At 40.8% G+C, this 13907-nt stretch overlaps 1 protein-coding gene across 4 annotated transcripts in view; it reads left to right on the top strand.

Annotated features, from left to right (window-relative positions):
• The window catches only part of WDR7 (WD repeat domain 7), a 606257-nt gene that overhangs the window by 376449 nt on the left and 215901 nt on the right, over positions 1-13907 (top strand). For all 4 annotated transcript variants that reach the window (XM_033933907.1, XM_033933932.1, XM_033933915.1 and 1 more), the window contains one exon: positions 2057-2269. In XM_033933907.1, coding sequence (XP_033789798.1) covers positions 2057-2269 — 213 coding nt within the window. The remainder of the gene's footprint in view (positions 1-2056; positions 2270-13907) is intronic.

Here is a 13907-nt window from a genome sequence, read left to right as displayed (position 1 = left end):
TCCAACTACCTGGGGTGATATGTTCTGGGGGTCTCGCGGCCCACACCTCTATGTTGCTTGCTCAAGGGTGGGTTCACCCAAGAATTTATATGTTCTTGCTCCAAGAGGTGAAACTAAAATTGTTTTTATAATCACGTTTTGCGTTAGTTGTATAGTATTCATTTTGTCAAATATTTCACATTATAATTTGAATATTGTACTTTTTATTAAGCTGTAAAAAAATATTTTCATTCACCACTATAAAGTATCTTTATTTGAATCCATTTACAGTGTTATTGCTATAATTAAATACCCGTGCAACGCCGGGGCATCAGCTAGTATATATATAGTCTGTTCCAGGACCGTTTGAGTTGCGCACCAACAGGAAGTTCTTTTGAGACGCGCTAGGCAGTGTTGAGTAGTTTGAAACCTCATGAGTAACCTCCTTTTTTCCGTTTGTTGATATCTGTTTTTGTCTCCAAGCTACAGCAGTTTTTGTGAAAGTGTGTTTTTGTGATTGGCTATTTTTCATCATGTGCGACCTCAGTGTGCAGTGCTACAGTGTTAAGTTCTGTTTTAAATTGGGTAATACTGCTACAGAAACTTATGAAATGCTAAAAGTGGCTTATGGAGAACATTTGAGTTGTGGAGGTTTTTTGCATGGTATTCACACTTCAAAAGTGGTCATGAATCAGTGGAAGACGATTCGTGAACTGGAAGAACATCAACATGAACTGATGATCACAAAGGTTCTAGATCCAGCCACTCTTAATACCCTCATTCTCTCCCTTATCTTTCTAAACTGGATTGTTCACCATGACTTTCTACAACAAGGACAAACTGTCAATAAAAATTACTATCTGAAAGTGCTGAAATGACTTTGTAATTGAATTAGGAAGAAGCGGCCCAAACTTTGGAGGGAGCAGTCATGGTTCTTGCATGACGACAATATGTCTGTTCATGCCGCTGTCAAAATTTGTGAATTTTGTACAAAAAATGCGATGACTATTCTTCCCTATCCACTTTACTCTCCTGACTTGGCCCCTGCTGACTTCTTGTTTCCTAAACTTAAATCCACACTGAAAGGAAAGTGATTATACACCTTTGAAGACATAAGCAAAATTCAGTGCAGGAACTTTTGGCGATTCCTGAAGATGCGTTTGACGACTGTTTCCAGAAGTGGAAATGACATTGGGAAAAGTATATACATAGGAAAGGGGAGTACTTTGAATGGGACCCATTGGAATACGCTGTAAGATTGTTTAATACATTTTTATAAAAACAGTCCTGGAACTTTTTGAACAGAGTGTGTAAGCTGCCTGATCTGTAACTTTTGTATATATTTTTAATAATGCCTTAATTCATACATGTATCTATGAACCACAAATGTGTTTTTGTAACTCCACAAAACCCTTTAATATCATGGTTTTTAGTGAATGTGCTTTACCGGTACTTTGTTGAGAGATCACTAGTTTTCAGTTAGGTGCTGGAAATATTGTAGAACTATTAAGCATTATGTTTTGTAAAACTATAATTGTATTTTCATTCTCTGCTACTGGACAGATGCAACTCTTTATTCTCTTCCATCTCCCCCCCCCCCCTTTTTTTTTTTTTTTTTTAGCAATGTTAAGTTTACATTTTTGCCTAATTGGCATTATAAGGTTGCATTTTTGGGATTTAAAATGGGATGAGATGTGGATATAAAATATGCATTTATTTTAGAAAAATTAGATGCAGCTTAGAATTTATAGTGAATTTTATTGATTTTAGCGTTGTTCCTGAAGCAGACTTTATTAATGTAATACTGTATGTCTGCTAAATAGTATACTGATTGAGATGACAATATTATTGTTTACGTGCAGAGCTTTTAAAGTAGATGTTTATTTGACTTGGTAAACATCTTGAGTACATATGTAGACAAAGCTGTTGAGTGCCTTAATTAACTGCTTTACATGGTCCCATTTTGTTGAGATATGTGCAATATATACACAAATTATACTTGACAAAGCTTTGTTCATATGTAAGGCTAGGTGTTTTGCATTTAAACCTTATTTGCTTTATGTTTTGTGTTATCTAGTCAGTCTCTTACAAATGAAGAAAGTATCTTCCTCTTATGAAGAGAGGCGCAAGCAAGCTACTGCAATTGTTCTTCTGGGAGTAATTGGAGCAGAATTTGGTGCTGAAATTGAACCCCCAAAGCTATTGACTAGACCACGCAGTTCTAGTCAGATTCCAGAGGGATTTGGACTCACCAGTGGAGGATCAAACTATTCTTTGGCTAGACATACTTGTAAGTATTTTATTATTCATATGTTTCTTTTCCCAAACATATTTTTTAATGCAGGGTAATATTCATGGATAATATTTATGACTTCTCTTGGTTTAGACTGATAAAATCTAGTAATCCCTACCTCTCCCCTCAAGTGGGCAAATTGTGTTTATTGGTTTAAACCATAGGTTCTCAACCTTTTTGGAATCAGAGCCCACTTTTTCAGTAAATGATTTGATAACGCCCCCCTTGGGTAAACTATATTGTACTTACTTCCCTTCAGCGTCTGCTTCCCTCTCTCTCCCCTCCTCACTTCCCTTCAGCGTCTTTTACCCTTCCCCCTCTCCCTCCACTTCCCTTCAGTGCCATTCAATATCTTCCCCTCATCGGGCCACCTTCCTCCCTTCCCCTCACCTTCGCGGGCGCTCTTCATAGTTTTCTCTTTCTGAGGTGTCTGGACACGGCAATGTTCTCACCAAGTTCCGCACGACTGCCCTAAAGCTTCTCTGATGCACTTTCTGTTTCTGCCTGGGCGGCTTGCGTCAGAGGAGAAGCTTTGGGGCAGTTCTGCCATCAGTGGCCATTGGATTTGCCAATTGCTCAAGGAGGCAATAGTTTCAAGTTTATTAAAAGTTTGTTATGCACGCAATATCAAATATTTCAATGCGTATGACAATAAAAAATTTGGGAGACAAAATAAAACCATTTGTACATGTAAACATACAATGTATGTACACAAATAATTAGTGATACATGAGGGAAGAGTGGTGAACTACATCGCCCTCTCAATATGACACAAAATGCCCCCCCTTAGACTTCTCAGCGCCCACCGGTGGGCGGTAGTGCCCCCATTGGGAACCACTGGTTTAAACCAATACACATCATAGTTTTACCTCTGGTGCCCTGTCAGAAAGCCAACTGCCTATGCTGTAGATATAGGCTCATGAACATAATAAAGAAAAGCCACTCTACTCTGTGTTCCAGCTTTTTCTTTTCCCTTGCTATCGGGATAGAGAGGATGGCATTTCAGGAGCAAACACCATAGGACAGGGAAGATCCATTCCACTTTGTGCTCCAGCCTCTCTTTCCAGTTCTACATAGGTGGAAACCCCCAGAGAGAGGAGTTTTTATGCTGAAGAGGATACAGCAGATGAACAGGAACTTTAAATAATTTGTGAAGAGGAAGAAGATGGAAATGCAGAAATGCGAGTGATATCAGGAGAGGTGGAGTACTGGAGTGAGCACGAGAAGGGGGTTGAATGCTGGGGGTGTGAGTGGCGATTATACTGTCTAAAAATTTTAATTATACTATATTATCACAATCTGCTTCATATACAAGGCAGGTGGGTTAAGGTTACCATTGAAGTTGATTCCCAGAGCTATATTCTGTTAAATGTATATAGTCCAAATATTGATGATCCTCACTTTTTTGCTGACATAGCATATCAGCTTGCACATGCTAATACGGATCATGCTTTTGTAGATAGCGACTTTAATATGCCTAAAAATATTGTCTTAGTTAGGAAATTTACTGTTCCTTATAAGGTTCCCAGATCACATGGGGAACTTTAATATCAGATTTGGGGCTGCTAGACATATGGCGCATATATCATCCCAAAGATTTTGATTATACCTTTCATTCTATACCTCATGATACCTATGTATATTTGGATTATTTTTTAGTCTCAGCTGAGTTGGTTTTGTGTTTATCAGCATCCGCCATAGAACTCTTGCATGTTTCGGACCACTGAGCAATCACTATTGTGCTACTTCATCAAAATAGATCTGAGGTTAATAAAACGTGGCGATTTAATTCATTTCTTTTAGAGGAACCTGCTCTTCTCCAGTCAGTTGCCACATGGACTTCAGAATTCTTTCAATTCAGTACTACCAGTGATATAGAATATCACATTATATGGGATGCCTTTAAAGCTTACTTATAGGGGGAGATCATTAGTTTCATGGCTAGGCAGCGCAAGGCACAGTGTGGGACTTTGATTGAGTTGGAGAGGCAAATTAAGGATTTAGTAGCCAGTTATATTCTACACAGCTCCAAAACTATACTTACCCAACTTCAGAAATTGAAATTCCAGTTCAATTTGATTCTTTCTGAGTGGGTAGTTTGCTCTTCTATAAGTGCCTTTTATTTTGAAGGAAAAAATAGAGCTGGGAGGGTGCTCGCTAAATATCTTAAAAGGAAACAGACCAGCTCTAAGATCCCTGCTCTTTGGGTGACCAACTATTAACCTCTCCCTCAAATATAACTCAACAATTCCAGAAGTTTTATAATAACTTATATAACTCCGGTATCTCACCCACCAAGGTTGATATCGGTTCCTTTTTGCAGTTTCCTCCAACTTTAACATCTGCGCAATTAGAGGGCTTGAATAAACCTATTACAGAATCTGAGATTGCTATGGTTATCAAGCATCTAAAACCTTGTAAGGCACCTGAGAATGATGTTTTTTTTCTGGGGACTTTTGCAAGACATTTCCTGAAATCTTGGTGCCTAAATTGGCATGTTTGTATCAAACTTTTTGGGAAAGACAATTTAGTGTGGGCACATTTATTGAAAACAATCATTATCGTATTTCCCAAGCCTGGCAGAGATCCCCGTTATCCCAAAAATTATACACCTATTTCCCTTATTAATTATGATTGTAAAATTTATTCTAAAGTTTTAGTGGACAGATTAGCTGTGGTTATGCCCTCTTTAATTAGTCCCGCTCAGTGTGGTTTTATCATAGGGCGAATGGCATCTGATAATATGCGTGTTTTCTCCCATATACAACAATTATATTGATTCTCTAGCCCTGTTAGAATGGGTCTGAGTTGCTGTTTACATTTTGACTTCTGCCTTCCTTTGCTCTTGTCTGCTATGTGGATTCTTAAGACTTTGTATGTGTTTAGAAGTTGTGTATGTTATCTGTGAGCCGCTTTGATCAAAAGCGTAATACAAATGTGTCAGATAAATAAATAAATTAGCGTCAAAGAGTCATGCACCATTTTGTGTTATGGCATTCGATGCAGAAAAGGCCATTGACCTCATAGAATGGTCCTTCTTGTTTGAAACCCTGTGTTGGTTTGGGTTAGGGCAGGGGTGTCAAAGTCCCTCCTCGAGGGCCTCAATCCAGTCGGATTTTCAGGATTTCCACAATGAATATGCATGAGATCTATTAGCATAAATGAAAGCAGTTTTTCAAATAGATCTCATGCATATTCATTGGGGAAATCCTGAAAACCCGACTGGATTGCAGCCCTCGAGGAGGGACTTTGACATCCTTGGATTAGGGGAATCTTTTATCTCTGATTGCTTTGCTCTAGCATAATTCTCTGGAGGTATTAGTCGAGGATCTGGTTGGATTCAACACTTAGGGCTCCTTTTACGAAGCTGCAGTAGTGGTTTAACGCAAGTAATAGCGCACACTAAACTGCCGGACGTACTAGGCGCTACCGCCTCCTCTTGAGCAGGCGGTAGTTTTTCGGCTAGCGCAGGGGTTAGCATGTGAGTGTTAAAGCCACTACCGCGGCTTCGTAAAAGGAGCCCTTAGTATGAAGGATTTTGTCCATAGTTAAATCTACTTTTTCCCAGTTGTGACTGTTAAGTCGCCTAAAACTGATGATGTCGATACATGATTTTCGGATTGTGGTTCAGACAATAGTCTTATCAAACTTGGACTATTGTAATTCCCTTTTTTTAGGGGTTCCAGCAGTACAATGTAAAGCATTACAAATGATCCAAAATATGGCTGCAAGGCTAATTTGTGGGGTCAAGAAATTTGAGTACATAACAACGTGATTAAAGAAACTGCATTGGTTACCTGTGTGATCACGAATTATTTTCAAAGCCTTAACGTTGGTGTTCAAGGTCATTAACCATGGGATTCCTTGGTATCTGTCACAAACAATGGCAATTTACCGACCATTCAGAACCTTGTGTTCTGAAGGTGCAATATGCTTATTGTTGAAAGATTTCTCAAAAATGCACTATGAGAACACATGAACTTCTGCTATCTCCATCATGGGAGTAACCTTGTGGAACAAATTAACTGGACCACTGAGGGCTCTATCTGATATTCAGAAGTTCAAAAAAATACTTAAAACCACATCATTTCTAGAAGCATTTCAATGAAGGATATGTTATTTAATGCTGGTTTTAAGATAATTGGTACTGTGAGGATCTATGAAATCTTGGTTTTAAGATGTACTTATTCATTTGTAATTTAAGATATTTGTATAAGTCTTATATGTTTTATTTTATGCTTTTGTAATACCGCTTAGGAATAGGCGGTTGATAAATCTTATAAATAAATAAAAATAAATAATGCCTTTTCATTAACTAGAGGGAAGCGTCAGGGTTGTCCCCTCTCTCCCTTATTATCTGATTTGGTTTTAGAGCCCTTACTGCTCAAAATCCAGCAGTCGGAAGGTATATATGATATTTTGGTAGGTAATACTAATGTTAAGGTGTCTGCATTAGCAGATGATATGTTGCTCTATATAACTGACCTTTTAACGTCCTTGCCAGTAATTCTTTCTGTTACTTTTTTTGGGTCCTTGTCTGGCTATTCTATCAATTGGGATAAAACAGAAGTTATGCCTCTCAACAGACATTGTACTAAAGATATGATCACTCCATTTTCCTTATGCTGGTGTCCTACTGATATAAAGTACTTAGGTATACACTTTAAACCTTCTTTAGAAGATACCCTCTGGCATAATGAATCTTTACTGTTACATAAAGTTATGGAGCTCTGATCTACATGGTCCCCATTGTGGTTCACATGGTGGGGTAATAGACAGCTATTCATATGACCATGGCACCTCAGATTCTGTATGGTTTACAAATGTTGCCTTTACCTCTTTCCTCATGTACTTTTAGGACCTTGGATAGGATACTTAATAGGTTTCTATGGCAGTCTAAACCCCCTTTGCATTGCGCTGAATACCTTAAAATGTCCCCGATGTCTGGGGGAAGTTGGTTTTCCAGATTTTCATAGATTCCAATTAGCTGCCCTCTTAAGGACTGCTTGTCGTTTGTTCTCAGTAGAAGCTCTAGAACCGGATCCGATCTGGCTTCTTATCAAGAGGTCACTGGTACTCCCCTTCACCTTGTCTCAGCTTGCAGGCGCGTCGGGGGTTGCCAGCAGATGCATATGTGGCCCATATTGCAGGCTCCAGTCCAGGCTATTACTGCTCTGGATACAGCTTTGCCTCTCTAGATACATCAGACTCTTCCGGCGCTATTGTGGGGCAATCCATATATTAATATTGGGTCACAGGTCACTTGTTGGAATCTCTGGAGGTAATGTGGTATTCAGCAGTTTGATGATCTGCTTGAAGGTTTCATAATTTCATTCTTTTGCCTCAATGGAGCAACATTTTGGGTTGGCTCCCTCACTAGGTTTTAAAACCTGCCCAAAGTAAACCCGATTCTGTAACCGACGTCCATGTTGCAGACGCCGGTTACACAATTGGGTTTGTTTAGACACGGCCGCTATACTTAATCGCGGCAAGGGACCTCCCTGCCGCAATTAGTATAGCGGCTGCAGCTACGGCCACCAGTCTCCCCTCCCCACCCCCACCGACGATTGCGGCAGGAGGGTGCCCAACACCTCCTGGTGACAGAACTCACCCCCCCCCCCCCCGAAGATCACCAGCAGGAGGGTACCCAACCCTCCTGTCGGACTCCATCCAACAACCCCCTCCCCAACAAAATGCCTCCCTGGACCCCCCCAACAGCCTCCCCGAAAATTGCCAGCAGGAGGGTGCCCAACCCCTCCTGCTGGACCCCCCAACGTCCCCCCCGAAGATCGCTGGCAGGAAGGTGCCAACCCCTCCTGCTGACAGAACCCACCCCCCAAAGATCGCCAGCAGGAGGGTACGCAACCCCTCCTGCCGGACCCCTCCCAACGACATGCCCCAAACGCCCTCCCAGGACCTCCCCCCCCACGGCCTCCCCGAAGATCACTGGCAGGAGGGTGCCCAACCCCTCCTTCCAGACCCCCCCCCCAACAAAACCCCCACCCTGGAACCCCCTCTCGGGCTTACCTCGGGGGGGGGGCCTTAGGCACCTGGGCCAATCAGGCCCTAGGATCCTATGGGTTGGGCAGGGGAGGGGCGGGTCCGCCTCATTTGGACAGAGGAGGGCCTGCTGGCTAGACAGGGCGAAGACCCGTCCGGCCAACTTGGAGGTAAGCCCGAGGGGGGGCTCCAGGGTGGGTGTTTCGTTGTGGGAGGGGTACGGCAGGAGGGTTTGGGCACCCTCCTGCCGGCGATCTGTGGGGGGGGGTGTCCAGGGAGGGCGGTTGGGGCATATCATTGGGGGGTTCCGGCAGGAGAGGTTGGGCACCCTCCTGCCGCAATCGTCAGGGGTGGGTCCTACCGGCAGGAATGGTTGAGCACCTTCCTGCCGGCGATCGCGGGTTTTGTCGGCAGGAGGGGTTGGGCACCCTCCTGCCGCAAACGTCGGTGGGGTTGGAGAAACTGGCGGCTGTAGCCGCGGCCACTATACTAATTGCGGCAGGGAGATCCCTTGCCGCGATAAAGTATAATGGCCACGTCTACTTAATATGTAGGTCAGCATTTTGCTAGCCTACATTGTAAGCATCTCCTGCTCTGCTAGGGAGATGCATAGGGCCACCTAGGTTCGCCTTAGGCGGGCTTGCGGGCCTCCCTAGGCTCCTAGAGGTGCCTTCAATATAGGTGGCCTGCCTGGGGAGCATTTTTTTAGAAAACATGTGTACTGCTATTATTCTTAGGGTAAAGCTATATCCCACTTTCCCTTCCCCTCACCAGCTCTCTGACTGGGAAAATTAATAGCATACACAGATGACTGAAAGCATAATATAGGTTTATTCATACAATTTTATAATAATGAAATCATGCAGTAAGGAATCAATAATTTGTTACCATATATTGCATCATCACTCTGATATCGGAGGACCAGCGATCATCAGAGGCAGCGCATTCATTTCATATCAGCATCACACGGCTCGTCAGCAGTGGAGAAGTCCTGATTCCACTGAGTTCTGCCTGTCTTTTTATGCTCAAATTATGGTCAGGATCCGGTTTTGCATACGTGTTCAATCATGAACATGTCACAAACAAGTTAGGCACTTTTTTGCTCAAATTATTATGGTCAGGATCCGGTTTTGTCTATGTGTTCAATCATGAACATATCACAGACAAGTTCACTAACCATGTATGCACATCCTGTCTTTCCCCCCCCCCTTCTCTCGATTGAATCATCCATATCCTGTCTTGCCAGGTGCAAGTTATCTTTCTGAACTCTAGTTCCCCTTTTAAAAAAAGAAAGTTGTTATTCCGTATTAAGATCCCTTTTTGCATGGCAGATGGTTTCTTAAACAGCCATTGTTACAAAAAACAACTCTCAGACTCCAGGTATGTCCCATACGTATCACATTCGGTCCTTAACAATGAGTGTTGTATGTAACCATCATCACTTTTTGTTGTTTACAACAAATGCCATATGCCACATAACAATTAAAATTATTACCAGAATAACAACTATTAACAGAGGATGGATGATCCAATCCAGAGTCGTTTTAGCTGAAGGTGAGTATCCTAAAAATATATCCCACCAATGATGTGAAGTAGCATCAGCTATTCCTGATCCTATTGTCACTATCGAGTCTGCTGCAATAGTGGTGGTAAGCTGATGAGCCATAATACTTTGATTTAGGTATTGGATGGCACTCTGTATTTTGGTTGATTGAGTTAATATGTTCTTAAATTTGGTCAAATTTACATCCAATTTGGAACATCCCATTTAGTGCTATTCCAAATGATAGACACATCCTTATCTACATCGGAAGTTAATATGAATGTGTCATTTTCCCAGTGTAATACTGAAATGTTATGAATACATCCCGAAAAAGGCACTGCCATTCCTGGTATCACTGGTTGATCAGTTACTACACATACCACTTGTGGTGCTATTTCGACCATATACCTATAGGTTATTGGCATAATAGTCCATTCACATTTGTTTACAGTATTTTGCAATAAACATGGCTCATATACAGCAGATTGTAATTTACAAACTTTTCCATTTAAAGTGTTATCACAAAAAGTTAAATCATGAGTACGATTATGCATATCTATCACCTGTCCATAAAAGGTGGGGGTCCAAAAGTGTTGATTAGGAGCTGACCCAATTAGTAAAGGCATCACTATGTATTTACACATTATACTCTGTTTGGTTACATTGTAAATGGTAAAATATCCCTGACATAGGGTTTCCTCACACCTTATCCCCGAACTAGGTATTTGTAGCCAATGGCCTGCACGGATTACATCAGAAAAAACGGTCCTCCACACTTGTTCATTTGCTGTCAAAAGTTGTGTTTGAAAGACATTTTTCTGTTGTTGCTGCTGTAATGTTTGCAAAGAACATATAGTCCAATTGATTATGTGAGTAATATTAGTATCTATAAGGAAGGTTAGAGAATTACTAGCATTAAAAAGATCTAACATATCGTTATCCACGCCAGCTGCTAGTGTCATTGGGTACCAAATAGTAGGCATCCAATTAGCTTGTATAGTTAAAGCATCATTAATTTTACTTCCAGCGTTATGCAGCCTATTTGCTAAAGATTCTATATCATAACTGTTTATTGTCCCGGTAATAGTTCCAAATCCTCCCAAAATAGTATCATACCAGGCTCTCCTATATCTACATCGACTAGAGGGAGGAAAGGTAATTTTAAATTGTACACGTGTTCGTTCCGCATGCTGACCCACCATTTCACATGTTGACGGTAATCGTTTAACCTGCCCTGGATCAATTTTTGCAGAATCTATATTTACAAAGATAATAAAATCTGCCCATGTAGTACGATTCTTAATAAGAGATGCATTAGTACATAGAAAATATTTGGGGTCTTCTAATGTCAGATGCAACACAGTTCCATTCCAGGTGCTACAATTTTGTATTGCCTGCCATTTCTGTTTTGTATTTAATTCTGGGAACACAGTCTTTAAGCAACATAGAAGTGACACATGGGCAGTGACATTTACCACTACTTGACTCTGATATAGGGCATAAAAGATATACCCTCTTCTGTCATTGTGAGGGCCTTTCCATATGTCCACATTAGTTGTGATGTTAGCTATTGTACATCTCTGTCCTTTTTCACAACTAAACTTTTCCTGTTGTCGTCTGCTGATAGCACTTCTCCATCCCCATTGAAATCGAGCATTGTCATCCAAAACCAGACGCCTAGCCGGAGTCCATCCTTCTACGCGACCCAAAGATACGATACCAAGGACTGTGAATACACCTAGGACGATTAGGGTTTCCTGTAAAATTAAACACAGTATTACTCCCGTAAGTAACATTTCTCCTGTGGGACATATTCCCATTTTTCTACACCAGGCCTCATTATCAATAGCGTACGGTCTTTTCCCACTGCTATCACCTCAGCGGGAGAGGAGGGACCATTTCGGTTGCTAATCCATATTTTGGCCCCAACATTTACAGTATTTGTGGATCCAAACCCTTTTGCCCCCCTAACCGTCAATTCTGTAGGGGCTGTGGTTTCTCTTACCGGAGCTATATATATAGGAATTAGCAACAGTTGTGCAATTCTTTCTCCCTGTGCTATTATTACCTCCTCCGCACCTAAGTTAATTAGTATTACCCTAACCTCCCCTTGATAGTCAGCATCAATCACCCCTCCCAAGACAGTTATTCCTTTTGAGGCATAACTGGATCTGGTTACCAATTGCCCATAATGTTCTTTCAGAATTTTTCTCTGTGTTCTCCACAGCTCTAGTGGTGGAATGTGGTACTGCTGGTAGTGTAAATCCTGGAAGGAAAGCATATGGTCATTAACAAAAAGAACAAAGAAAAGAAACACATGAAACGTTTTCCCCTCTGTTAAACATGACTAGTTCTTGTATCGCAGAGTTACCGTCTCTGTGTTGAATTATTGAAAAGATTCAAAAAAGGTTTTTTTTTTCCTGAAACACAAAACACACAGATTAAATAGACTTATTTCAGGGTCCTGTGGCACCAAATATGGCCACAGGAAAATTTAAACAGGCAGATTCTTTATTAGGTTCCTATCCTGAAGAGCTTACTTGTAAAAAGTAAGCAAAATTTCAATTCCGAATCCATCCACTTACATAAAAGTTTATTATAATTATTATTTTCCATTAACCAAGTTAGCAAGCCCTTTGTTTCACATTTATTTTGATTTTCAAAAAAAAAAAAATATATATAGGTACTTAACCTCTATTTTTCTTAATCTTTTTATTTTAAACTTCCCAATTTAATTTTAAAATGCATTTAAATTTAATTACTCCCTAATCATACATTTCGGGCAATGCATACTTTCAAAAAAATACTTTATAAACCATGCAGGGGCACAAAAATTCATATTCAAAACTAACTTGAAACACTGGGATAGAATACAAAGGCAGGAATCTTTTTTTCTTTTGCACACCGTCACAAACACAATATTTCTTTTAAGCATGGCATCTATTGCTAGAATAAATCTTTTTCTTTGCACAAAATTATCCTTGAGCCTAATCGAGGGTTTTTTTTTTCTTCCATCTCCCCTACCTTAGCATATCCCTTACAATCAGGGAATTAACACATTTCACAAGCTTTCTTTCCACATTTTTGTTTTTTTTTTTTCTTGTTCTCGTACAGAACTTTCAGACAAACAGCTCCTAAACTACTAAAATACCTTAATTGTTCTTAACAGCACAGATCTACACTGCAAAAACTCTTCCCTATGTGTGCTCGTAAAGTTTTCGTTCTAAAAATCTAAAAATCCTCCTGCTGCTAACAAGGTAATTGCAAGTTACTACATTTGAAATCCCTCTGCTAGCTAATATTTACAACAGCATAAATCGATACCTGTGTTTGAAAAATTCACTCTTTATTCTTACTGGGATGCAAACCCACATGGTCGTCTAAACACTAAAAAAAAAGTTATCTCTATTGTTCTCAACACAGCAAGAATCCCTTAGCTATGCAAACTCTGATCTCTCACTACGCTGATCTTAGCGTACAGAAGCCCTCTTTTCCTTCTTGTAATGGGCTGCATTCTTTTTATTACAGATGGCGGGTCTATTTCAGGGTCCGGACAGTGGGGTCCCCGGGGCAATCATCCCAACCCCTTTTAATCCTCCCTTTCCTTTTTTTATACTTATTTTGTGCCACTTTTACAGCTGCTCTTTCTGCTACATCCTGATAATGTTCCAGTTTATCCTTTAATAATTTACTATTACATTCCAGCACCAGACACCGTCCCTCTAATTCTAACCTACTCTGTTCTACTCTCCCTTTCTCATTAAGTGCCGTCTGCAACCGCTTGTGCACCCCACGGTATGCAGAGGCCAACACCCAACTCCTTCGAGCCAGGGTAACTGCTTCACCTGTTTTCACAGGGATTGTTTCAAGTACTTGTACCACATTCTTTGGTTCAAATTCCCTTAATTCCTTATCCCATGATTCCGCCAATCCATGATTGGCCATTTCTGCCGCTATTATTTCATACGGGTCCCCGGTCCAGCCAGGTATCCCTGCAGGTTCTTTTTTAGATTTCTCCTTTCGCCGGAACATTGTTCGGTCTTATTTACGGAGATCCTGCCGACTACGCCAATTAATGTACTGCTATTATTC

Source organism: Geotrypetes seraphini, chromosome 1 (genome assembly GCF_902459505.1).
Source record: "Geotrypetes seraphini chromosome 1, aGeoSer1.1, whole genome shotgun sequence".
Lineage (NCBI taxonomy): Eukaryota > Metazoa > Chordata > Amphibia > Gymnophiona > Dermophiidae > Geotrypetes > Geotrypetes seraphini.
The sequence above is the reverse complement of the archived record's forward strand: the minus strand, read 5'-3'. Positions and strand labels throughout refer to the sequence as shown.